At 40.0% G+C, this 12,740-nt stretch overlaps 1 protein-coding gene across 1 annotated transcript in view; it reads left to right on the plus strand.

The window, feature by feature from the left end:
* The window catches only part of LOC308139215 (roundabout homolog 1-like), an 87,006-nt gene extending 76,609 nt beyond the window's left edge, over positions 1–10,397 (plus strand). The window contains exons 19-29 of the mRNA XM_080508565.1: positions 443–482; positions 674–828; positions 949–1,308; positions 1,396–1,515; positions 1,608–1,743; positions 3,738–3,890; positions 3,986–4,455; positions 6,395–6,535; positions 6,626–6,841; positions 7,419–7,573; positions 7,645–10,397. Coding sequence (XP_080364691.1) covers positions 443–482; positions 674–828; positions 949–1,308; positions 1,396–1,515; positions 1,608–1,743; positions 3,738–3,890; positions 3,986–4,455; positions 6,395–6,535; positions 6,626–6,841; positions 7,419–7,573; positions 7,645–7,659 — 1,961 coding nt within the window. The 3' untranslated portion in view covers positions 7,660–10,397. The remainder of the gene's footprint in view (positions 1–442; positions 483–673; positions 829–948; positions 1,309–1,395; positions 1,516–1,607; positions 1,744–3,737; positions 3,891–3,985; positions 4,456–6,394; positions 6,536–6,625; positions 6,842–7,418; positions 7,574–7,644) is intronic.
* The last annotated feature ends 2,343 nt before the right edge of the window (positions 10,398–12,740 follow it).

The following is a 12,740-nucleotide window of genomic DNA, read 5'->3' on the forward strand; positions in this document are numbered from 1 at the left end:
TGTAGATGACAATGAAGAAACAAGAATGTGCTTTTCGATCAACATCTGCAGGCTAATTATATGTCAAACTGCACTTGCTGGGCTTAGCTCATTTGATTAAATAAGCAGAATATGGAATATATTTCACAGTAGGAATCCTCTTCATTTTCATGTTTTGCTGGTATGAAAGACCGTTTCAAACACTGTTTCTAAATCAGTGGTGGAGTTATGTTGAGTTGGGTAAAGGCACAGGCAATTATTTGTGTTTGCTTCATGCAAATTAAACCAGACAGTCAGACTTTGCACCCTATGGATAGACGCATGCATTGAAGTCAGTGCAGACTTTTGACTTTAGGTTCCTGCTCCGACTCCTTGCAATGCCTTTCATTGTTTTCTGCGCCTTTGGCACTTCCTCTTTTTGACAGCTCATCAAGGTTGAATGTTTTGCTGTCTCTTTTTGCAGTCGCTTATCAAAGGGGAGAATCTGTGTGCAGTGCTGGCAGGTGAGTGATATTTTTGTCCCTTCTGTGTTATATAAAGACAAGCTGGAGGAATGCACTTCCACTGAGGAAGCAGTAGGGGGAGTTGTCTCACTACTCTGAATGAGCTGCACATCCCACTCCTTGCCCTTTGATTGCTGATTTGAGGAGCTGGCAGGTTGTGATTGACAGCTCTGTGGTCCTCCCTGTTGCAGACCTGGCCTTCTCAGCATGGGTGAACCTCTAAACCAGCTGTGGCTACCAGACAATTGGCCAAATGCCTGTGCCAATCACAAGGACTGTAGCATCAACTGTTGCAATAATGGCAACGGCACCAGTGACAGCAACATGACAACATACAGTCGACCAGGTTAGTGCAAAACTCTATCCCAAAGGGCAGCGAGATATTGTGTCACTAATGAGAAGGCAGCGTTGAAGGTTTGTGACTTTCTATGTCTTCGTGTGCCGCTTCTTTGTTCTGTGTACTCAGCCGACTGCATAGCCAACTATGGAAACCATCCAGAAAACAAACAGGGGGGACAGCTTGGTTCTGAGACAGCCATATACAGCGATGTGAACCTCTCCAACAAGCTCAATGAGATTAAAACATTCAACAACTCCAACTTGTGCTATGCAAGTCCAGGAGGGGATTCAACAGCCACATATGAGCCCATTCCATATGCCACCACGCAGCTCATTCAGGCAAGCATAAAGAACAAGGCAGTCGCTAGTGGCTCTGTAGCCGAGCCTCTGGACATACCCTGCTGGAAACAGCCCCCCAACCTGCCTCCCATCACAAAAGAGATGGCAGCGCAGATGCAGTGCAACATGATGGAGCAAAACAGCAAAGGTATTGTCAAAATGTACATGCAACACACCATTTCCATTAAAAAAAAAGAAGAAAAAAAAGCTGCTGCAAGTTTTGCTTTCTGTTCAGATCATCTGCAAGGAGGTGAGGGTATGATTCATCCGAAAATTATCTCCTACAACCAGAGCCGCGATCACAGCACAGGAGGCTCTCACCACAGTTCAGACAGAGGCAGCAACAGCACCTCAGGTGAGGCCAGCTACTACTCCGTGCCGCGTTTAATATTGATGAAGCAAACTGCGAGTCTGTGTTTACCTTGATGTTTACTTTTCATTTCTCAGGGAGCCAAAATCAAAAGAAGGGAATGCGGGCACCAAAGATCCCAAAACATAACGCAGTGAGCTGGGGAGAAGCCCTGTCTCCTCCTCATGCTAATGCCTGGGACTGCGATGAGTATAGCCTGCCAATGGAAAGGAGGTAGGAAGCATGTGCTGCTATACAAATAGTGATAATACCTGGTACACGTTTTTTAGTTTTTTTTTTGCTATGCTTTCTTGATTATGAAAACATACACTTTGACATCAAGCCTTAAATATCTACATGTGATCCCACGTTCAACCTGTTTAGGTCTTTGGAGGGCTCAGTGTGGTGAAATAATGTATTCAATGTGGTATATCTTTCCTGCTTCACAGGCACTCACACTCAGACAGGCTCTACTTATCCCTTCCAAACCAGGTTTAATAATTCTGATCTAATCTTGAGCCTCTGATTCTAATTTCATGGATTTCAAGGTGTGTTAGGAGCACATGCAGGGGGCTATTTGGTGGTGGTGGTGGGGGGCCTCCAGGCTCCAGAGGTGTGATTTGTGATAAAAGCAGAAAAGGGAAAACAATGAGCGGTTGTAAATATTAAAAAAAGCACAAGATGAAGAAGCGCAAAGCTTTTAAATATTACTGCTTCATGTTTCAGTTATGTCATAAATGTAATGGTAATGTAGAAAAAAAACCCTGAATAATAGTACAATAAATCATCGTCAACACACAGCAATATCACAACTTCAGCTGGAGGATGTGTGACCTGAGTGTGAGTTTACTTGCACTCAGTTTAAAAGACTTATATTATGAGTTATGGCTAGTTTGCTGGTAAAGTAGCTTTAAACGTTATGCTGCAGAGAAACAAATTATTTAATGTGTGTATGCAGATTCACACCCCCGCCGGGTTTTCTTTGGGTGTGTTTATTATATATATATATATATATATATATACGCACTGCTCTGACACCCCACACCCCACACTGCACAGTTGTCCTCTTTGACAATGACAATCTGAAATTGAAGCCAATTTTTAATGAAACCTTCTGGTGCAAAATACAGTGAAATCTCCAAACTCCTCCAGCTGCTGCATTATGCACCTTTTTACAAACTCACCCTGACCTTTTTTGTTTTTTTAAACAAGGCTTTCTTTGAAATTACAGTTTTCTTGGTGGTTTTACATGCTGGATTGGAGCCTCTTTGCAGTTTTGACCCTGCTGTAAACTCACATTCATACTACACACCATTTCCGTCACACCAAACAGTACATTTTGGTTGAATGCCAGATCATTTCACTTTTTTAAAAAAAAGTATCATTGTCCACTGGCAATAAATGACATTTGTTGAAAATTGCTCGTTGGAGGTTTATATAGCATTATCATTTTGTCCATATGACGTTATTGTACTACAAGGTTAATTTGTCTTTTGATGAAATTAATATTTCAATATTCATGACCATCAGTAATCATTTCTCCTTAAGAAATGTGAATATTTAATGGTCCAACTATGTGCAAAAAAGGTGTGCCCGCTTTAATGGTGGACATGAAAATCCCTCTTTCACCTAATTTCACTATTTCTTGACTGACACACAAGTGCCAAAAATTAGATTAGCAACATCTCTCAATGTGCCGTGTAACCCTACAGCTATTGCATATTATGTTGCTCATTAGCCAACTGCAGCCATCCGGCTATCCTGACTGGGAAGAAAAAGTAATATGATAAAGTTATCTGATGCACACCAGCCTAATTGGGGATGCGCTGCAAACACCTGCAAGCCTTCTGTCAAAACAAGAGTGCGTTGTCACAGCAAGCACTTTACACCAAACTAATTATACAATTTAGATTTTTGTCACTGTCAGGCAGTCACTTTACTGTTATAGCAGGGTGTACATAATTGTAATGGCTTCATTGAAATGTACAACGAAGAGAGTGAGATAAACAAGTTTCCATTCAAAAGATGAGCAGAATGCGAGCGATAAAAAAACAGATTGTGCGGCGTGCTTATTGTTCACTTTTGTACGTTTTCCTTTATGGACTGTTTCGAAGGCAGGCCGAGGCTTGTGCATTCATGTCTAATGGGCCGTGACTAATGTGTCAGAACTGCCAGCGCCCCTCATTCCTTTATCTATTACCTTATGTCAGCTGTCCTTTTCTTATCAGTTTTGATCCAGAGGAGAGAGGAGAAGTCTGCCCTACCCCACCAGTCAGAGGAGCAGCCTCATCCCCCATCGAAGTGTCATATAGTCACCCGCCAGTCACATCATCACAGGGAGGCTTGAGCAACGGCCTGCACAATGGAGCCGAACAGCTCAGGTAGCCAAATTTATGACCTTATATTTTTTTTAATATTTTGTGTGTTTTTTACATTAAACTGTTGTCTTGACAAAATTACTCACATGGGTTTCCAGCCACCTCGACCACCTTTCCCCAACACACACCTACAGTTCAATACGCCTCTGTGTGGACATGGACGAGCAAGAGGAGGAAGAAGAGGAGGAGGAGGAGGAGGAGGAGGAGGAGGAGGAGGAGGAGGAGGAGGAGGAGGAAACAGATGCGGAACACGCCACAACTCACTACAGCCAACACCGCAACCATCACAAGCACAAGCACCAGCTGCACCACCCCTCTCCACACAAGCTGCTGCTCCATGGGCTGGAGCAGACCCCAGCCTCCAGCACCGGGGATCTGGACAGATCAGTCACAGGGTCCATGGTGAACAGCTGGGGCTCAGCGTCTGAGGACAACATCTCATCAGGCAGGTCCAGTGTTGTCAGCACCTCGGAGGGGTCCTTCTTCACAGATGGCGACTTCAACCAGGCGGTGGCCTCGTCACGAGATACCGTAGGCCTGCGCATGTGCAGATATCCAGAGGAGTCAGGTGAGGCAGCTGTCAAAACTGCATTAATATATCTGTGGTTGGTTCGCTTAGAAATATGATTAAACTGGCCCAAAACAGGTAGATAATTTTGATTGGTAGCATATTTTAAGCATCGTCAACTGAATGTATGAATAAAAAGAATGAAAAAGTATAGAAATGATAGTGAGATACTTAGCAATGGTTATATTGCATTACACTAAGTTACATAGATGTGTAAAAATATGCTCCATTTTCTGACAATCAAATGACGTAAAATCTTTCAGGTCTCAAGAAAAACACAAACAAGATGGTCACATACAGGCTTATATAATGATGATTTCAAAATAAAACAGTATTCTTGAAAAACAATTACTGTCATTTTATATAATATACTTATGAAGTGAGAAAAGTCACACCTTCTTATGGCAAAAAAATAAATGTGAACGCTATGCAGTTGGAATCTACCAACTGACAAAGTGGGACTTTTTCGGAGCTTTCAGGAAGGTTAAACTTCTTGTCAATCGATATGACAGCATTTGTGCATTTACAGTAGCAGGAAAAAGTTGAAGGCAGGTTGCACACTGGGAAAACGGAGATAATACCATCACAAACACTCACATACACACCTATAGGTAATGACGAGCCACCAACTAACCTTAAGTATGTTTTTGTACCCACACGTACCCAGAGAAAACACACGCATTTCAAACATGCCTTTGTTTTTATATGTAATGATAACAGTGTCATTTATCTATAGATTTTCTTGTACTGAAGCTGAATACTGTATTTTGTAATGGGACATTTCAAACTACATTGTACCGTGTCCTTAAGCCTCGGTCTGACTCATGTTCCTGTGTTGCTCGACTCCAACACACCTGATTTAAACGTTTAAATGATGTCTTTCTGGAGCACCTGGATGAGTCATTTACTCAAATCAGGTTTGCTGGGAGATGTCGACATTATGCAGGGTGGTTGCTCCTCAGGATCAGAGGGGGAAAACATGAATCTAATTTGACTCCTAATGCGTTACCTGCGGTAGAAAACTAAAACATGATAACAACAGAGCATTTCCCGAGGAAAGCTAAAGGAACACTGTACAGCACTGTTTATTTGGTGACATGAAGGTTGTTGTCTGTTCTCAATAGGTATTGATTCTTCTCCACATTATTGTAATGTGGTGTAAATGCAAATAGCTTCCTATTCAAACCTTTTCTCACCTGCATACATACTCTATACCTATATTTTATAAATATATTTATATCAACATGCATTGATGCATAAACAACAATTGACATTTATTCGTTTTCTAAACAATGTGTTAGGAATATTGCACAAGTAATGCTTTATACGGATACCATTCTTCGAGAAGTAACTAATATTACAAATTGAATACTGCATTCACAATCAATAAGCTTCAATGTGCTCCCCACTTGTTTGTGAGCTGCCTTTTCTTTATTTCGCATTAGACAAAGCATTGTTTTAACCGTTACTATTCTCTTAAACTCACATTCACTGAAGCACACTTTTAATCTGAGACTTAATATCAGGATATAAGAAATAATAATATTGGTCTGTAACTGTGATAAATTAGCAGCCTTACATACATATTAGCTAAAATGTAGAATGACGTTCTGCAGTTCTTTCCATATTGGTATTCTATCTCTTCATTGAAGAATCAATAATATACAAATTATTATTTAGCAGGGGTGTTAAACACTTTTTTGTTCAAGGGCCACACACAGTAAAGTTTGATCAAGGGTTACTTGTTAATATAATTGAACAGCCTGATAATTGCCTGATCAGTGACGGAAATAGATGATTCTCAATAGAAATGTTCAGAAATCTTGAAAAGAGATCATATTTTATGTTATTATTATTGTCAACTAGAGTTTGAGTTTTACATGTAAGGTGCAACCTAAAGTTTACACTTGTGTGTTAATATCCTGTGTGGTGATGGAAGGCCGGCGGCACCAGCGACCCAGCAGCCCAATGTCAACAGATAGCAACATGAGTCCTGCAATCACACATAAAAGGCCCCGGAGGCATAAACAGAGCCAGTCTGGTCAACAGGGCTACCCATCCAAAGATGTCTTCAATGATGGTAAATACGAGCCAAGAGTTATCAATCTGCTTCTGCGTGACTTTGTCTATCCAAAACCATTTGAAAGTGCATGCTTTGGTTCACCCACAGACTCCTGCATGCCTATGAACTTCGCGAGCCACACCCCCCACGGTGACTATAAAGTGAGGGGGGCCACCCTGCCGCGGATGGGCTCCGGCGAAGCCAGGGGCCGACGGGGCAGCACGGGGACTCACAGGGTCAGAGAGGGCATGTTTGAGCCGAGAGAGAACCAGGAGAACCACAAGAATCAGACAGCGGGGAAAGGAAAACACCGACAGCACTCAGGTGCTGTATGGATTCCAGTTTCAATACTTTTTTATCATAATTTTTTTAATGACACCTCAATCTCACTTCTGCTGAAAATCTTATCTCAGAGACATAAGTGATCGAGACAAGTGTCCCCTTCTTTAATGTTCTAAAATAACCAATAGCACAGTGAACAAAACATTACATACATTTGATAGATAAGACAAACATAAGAAAGGTGCAAATGGAAACCAGCCTTTACTACCAACACAAGGAAAGGAACAACAGACAGACAGGAGAAAATGAAAGGGGGAGTGGAAGAAAGAACAAGCAGTGCTATTACTGTGGAGTGGAGTAATAGTTGATGTTGACCCTCGCACCACTTTCTACCCGATTTGTCACCAGAAATGTGGGTGACCTATTTCTAGAAGAGTCCAATATAATGGAAATCGAACACACTGTGGACATCAGTAGCATTTGGTGTTAAAAAAATTGTTAGTTTGTTGTTGTGGGGGATCTCTTAGTTGTTTATGTTGAGTTTAAATATAAGCTGTTGAAGCATACATGTGATGATTTCTTATTGAATGAGTTGTTGTTTTTGTGTTTTGTCCTTCAGAATTTGGGGACGTTCTTCTGTATAGCCGTCCCTCTTTCCCATCAGGTCAAACTCCAAGAGAGGCAGATGAATCTAATCCATCCAGCTTTTTGTCATTTGGAGACTCAAGGACCAAACAGGGAGGACACGTGGTACTTACAGGAGAGGTGGAAGAGGTAACTGAATATAGTGATACACATGTCGTGTGATGCTATCTCTAAATATCTTTTCTTTGTCTGTTTCACAGTACCAGCAAAATTAACAAGTAAACATGTGGACAAAAGATACCCTGCAGCTGCTTCACATAAAGAACTATGACCTTTCCCAGATGGAAAAAGACTCTTGAAATTACTGCACAATACATATAATTGTTTTTTTCTACTTCAAAATTTTCATTAGGTGTTGGAAAAAAGAAAAAAAAAAAAGAAGAAGTGCTCTCATGTTTGAGTCCCCTGACTTGGATTTGATCCACTGTTTATTTGTTTTGTTTTTTGGGTGGCCAGCCCCTCTGTCCCCTGGGACCCTGGACTGCTGGTTACTCAGTAACGTAAGATGAATGCACATTTGATGGCGGTCGTGAGTGTCTATGAAAAAATATTGTCCATGATGACTGCTTGACGCGGTCTGTATGAACTTTGTTTGTCAGTTGTCTTTGTTCTTTTACTGTAATTGATATACAGTCATTACCAGCCATCTTGTAAATTGTTTACTGCCACTGAAGTGCTTCAAATTCAAATTTTATATAACAGTGTTAATGTTTTATAAGTGATGTACATCTTGTCTTTGTATTATTTGTCCTACTTTGGTTATAAAAGCACAATCACTTAATTTTATTCTGCCATTGTTAAATGAATTTCACTCTGGAGGAAAACGCTCGTTTAAGCATTTCATCAGTTCACTGAGGCTGAGGAAAAGATTGTTTGTTGTGGTTGTGCATTCGGTTGCGTACTTTTGAGCTGCTTTACATTCAGATTTGAGCTATCTGTTGTGTGTACTGAGAGAATTGCATGCAGATTCACCTGTAGGAGGTTTCACCTAACATCCGGACTGCTCTCTGCTCCCTCAGGATGAGGAAAGTCTCATCATGGACTGGTTCCATTTCTTGTTTCTCTCCACTGAGTTCATTTTATCTCCTCCTGTGTTCCCTTGACCTTGGCTGTCGTAGCTGCTGGAGTACAGCTGGACTATAATCAGAATTAATCAATGCACTTACGAGGAATCACTTACGGATATGTATTTGCAGTTTGCAACAGATTGGCTGCTTACATCTATATTATTAAATTGAGAATGACTGGCAATAAATTATATCCGTGGATAAGAGATGAGAGCCACCTTCCAATTCCTTAAAAACACGTGTTCAATGTTAATACTCACTTTATGATCGTGCTAACAATATTTCATCATAGCTGATCCCAGATGAGTTTATGACAAAAAAGCACAAACAATATTTCAGTTAAACTTTTCCGGGTGCAAAATAGTCTTATCGCCATCGTGGATGTCTTCCACCTGTCTTGAACCCTGTTTGATCCACTCTCAACAAATCCGAAGTGAGTCAGAATTGAATTCTCAATTGTCTCGTATAACTGTTATGCACGACATTTGTGCGTTGCAAGTTGTGTCAATTTTAACCGCAGAGTGTTGTGCGAATGGAGAGTGTCATGTGTGATGAGTGCAAAACTCCTGATCAATTTTGAAACTAAGTTTCGCTGTAAGTTTGTGCAAGGTTCCTGCATCATTTGTACAGCTTTCAGATTACTCTGAGAGTGAAAAGTGAGACTGTGTCTTTGTGCTTTGTCTCATCCTCTGGGCTTTCCTCACGCACATAATTGCCACAAGAACAATTACTAGAGAACTGATGAGCTTGATTATTTATTTTTCCATAGCACCTGCAGCATTCATGAATAACTTACAGGATGATGCAGGATAGGTTATACGTCGATGTGCATAGTAGTCATCAACTCCGATTCAGTGGAAAGTAACATTGTGTACTTTGCACTATCAAACTAGTCTGATCTACTGAAGGTCTAAAAATGGACACTGATGTAATCTTGCACATGCATACATGTGGAATCTGATAGATTAAGCAAAATAATAAACTTGTGTAATGTTCTGATATGTTCAGTAACTTTCCTCATGGTATCTCATTTAATTTTGTGCTCAGCCCTCCGTGCAACCACTCCACAGTGAAAGCAGTCAAAAGTGACAGGAACAATATCGTTTTCAACAGATCGTTCTCATTTAAACAGGCACGCACAATCCTCGTTTCAACACTTTCACTTATTAGTTGATTACCCACAAATGCATGCAAGCTGAGATCATGCAATCTATTTGCCCGAATGTGCAATTCAGACTCTTTAATACAGACTCATAAAAACCTAGGTTTTACAGTCACACAGTGTAATTTGTGATATTGTTATGGAGTTGTCACAATCTTTTGTATTTTGTCATGTGTATCTTCCTCCATTGCTGCAGTCATTATTACTATAGCCACAAGTTGTCCTCAGTAGCCATAGCTGCTTCATGTTTATGGGTCTCATAAAAGCTAATTAACCTGAAAACAACAGAATCTGCTAAAGTAATAAACCAGCCCACAGTTTAAAGTTTCATGTCCGAAATCCTTTAACAATCGTCTTCTGTCCTACTTTCTTCAACTTCATGGGGCGCCGAGGGCGATCACAGCTGACTGTAAATTTAGATACACTTTTAATTAAAAAAAAAACAAAAAAACATGCACAAGGCCACCAGGCCCCAAAGGAAAGCTAAACCTGGATGCTAACCTGGATCACTTCACGATGAGACTAGTGTGCTAACCACTACACTACAATCAAATACATTTTAATTAAGCATCATGTACCAAAAATTGTTCCTTCCAGTCACTGTTTGCTTTGTTAATTTTGGTCATCTTGTCCAGCTGTACTCTGTTTGGGTTATTTATGGAACAAATATGTCACTTTAACTACTCTCTTTGAATAAACATTGCTGTTCTTAAAGCAACAACAACACTTGAATAACTCATTTGTGTAACACAACAGCTCGTCTTGCTGGGGTGAAAAGAGAAAATGATTTAAACCAAAGCTTAGCGAGACATGGCTTAGGTTTGTTCTCGATTTGCATTTGTGTTTTTAAAAAGTCAATTTAAAGTTTGAAGAAAGTTGTCATGGTCATTTTTTGTGCTTTTGTCTGACAGCACATACAAAAGCAAAGCCTTGACAAGAAGATAGAATATAAAGAATGATTCATTTCTATGAATCAAATGAAATCGAGTTTACAGAACGAGGATGTTCATGATGACAAAACTTCACTTGGTTTATTTTAAACGAGTTGAAATAATTTTGAAAGTCATGCTTCTGTGTTTTATACCACATGAAATTAAACTGACAGAAGTCTGAAATCATATCGCTTTGAATAGACGGGATGTTTGCCACGCTAGTTACAACCAAGACTTCTTCAAAGACATTTATTCTTCATGTGTGTCTCCGTGGTTTAGCTCCTGAATTCTAGCAATCATAATTCTGCTGAATGTCTCTCAGTTTGTCTCATAGGCACATTAAACCTGTGGTTCTCTGTGGTTGTGAGGTGAGGTAGATTAGAGAAGCAGGAGAAAGGAGAACTGAGAGGATGTGATGAGATACGCCGTTTAATTAACCTCGCTTATGAGTCTTCAACAAGAGAGCAGCTGGAAGCTTTTGAAATGAAGAAAGTATTTCACAGATGTCTTTCAGCGCATTGTGTGGTAGGTTGGTTATCCCAAGACTCACATGGTAAGCGGTGTGTCATCCACAAATAAATACACTGATTGTATAATTGTGATTTATTACCAGGAGACATCCTGCACCAATTCTGCACTGAGGCGGTAAGATACTGTGACATTTAAGATGATTTTACCTCCAGCCTGAGAAAATGCACCAAATCAGGAATAATTGCATGCAAGCTCTGCCGCAAACAGCGTGTCCCTGGTTCTGTCCAAAATGTGTGATACAAAAGGATAGTTCTTTCTTTTTAATAAGTCCTGTGGTCGCGAGGACATGCTCCATTGTCTGCCTCTGCACGACTACACATCCTCCAACCCAGCTTGTACTTCACCTCAGTCCTTTTATTCCCCTTTAATTATGATGAGAAATATAAACGTGTGTGGTGGGGGAACACTGGACCAGGAAACATCGCAGTTATATTGCATTATTTCAGTCTTTCCATGACGATCTACTGAAAGCCAGTATTGCTTTGGTCTGCTGTGCACTTCATTCTATTTAATGGGCATCTTGTGAGTTCAAGGCCACTTGCAATATCATATCTGTGCTGGACGGGCTAATGATGTAGTAGCCAGTAAAAAAAAATTTTTTTTTTATTATTTCTGATGCAGCCATTAAACTTATAGCTTAGATCAGGGATTTTCAAAGTGTGAGAGGATGAGTCTAGCTAACTCATGCTTTGTCTTGTGCCAAGTAGTGATTTCAGCTGATTGCTTTTCCCATAATAACATCTTATTGTTGAGACTCTTATGAGTTATAAGGCAGAACTCATAAATATGTATATACATTCTGTTATGTGTATGGTTTTGCCATAAAGCTTATTTTATTTTTTCAATATGTCTTTATTACACTTACAAGAAAATCCACATCTTAAAATATGTGTTTTAATTACTATGGATCGTCTTACCCTCCACATTTGTGTTTATTTTTACTTATATTTTCACCTCCTCCTTCAAGTGTTTCCAACTTCCAAGGAACTTCCAATCTTTTTCCAACCCAAGGAACAGATTAACAGTAACAGCGTGCAAACTTACAAGCTCAAATTGAGTTATTATTGCTGTATTATGATTTCACAGGTAGCACACATCACTGTGCTCTGGTTGTACTCATTAAACAGTTTTACATAAGGGGTGAACTGACATGCAGATCCACATCAACCAGCTGCCTCCCTAACAAAGTTGGTTTCTCTGCCACACTAGAAAGCGAAATCAAGATATATCTCATATACTCAGATACTCATATGTTTAATTCAGACTCAGTTACTTGGTTGTCAAATGTTTAAAATTGCCTGCCTGTGGGAATTGAACTAGAGCTGATAGTTTCTGATGTTACTAAGTGAAGGATGAATTTAAAACAAATTATCAAAGCAAGATACTATTAATTCCCATTTGGTGTTTGATTCAGACTGAAAACATATTCCAAACACTTAGAACCTCTCTAATCTGTATAGATGCTCAATTAAAAAGACATCAACATAAATGATTTAGTTTCAGTGGATGCCACACTGTTTTGTTTCTGCATAGTGTGATACACAACATTCACACAACTTTAACCATTGCAAGCTGGGAGGATTTTTTAATGTGGGACCTAAAGG

The sequence above is a fragment of the Blennius ocellaris genome (genome assembly GCF_963422515.1).
Source record: "Blennius ocellaris genome assembly, chromosome: 14".
Classification (NCBI taxonomy): Eukaryota; Metazoa; Chordata; class Actinopteri; order Blenniiformes; family Blenniidae; genus Blennius; species Blennius ocellaris.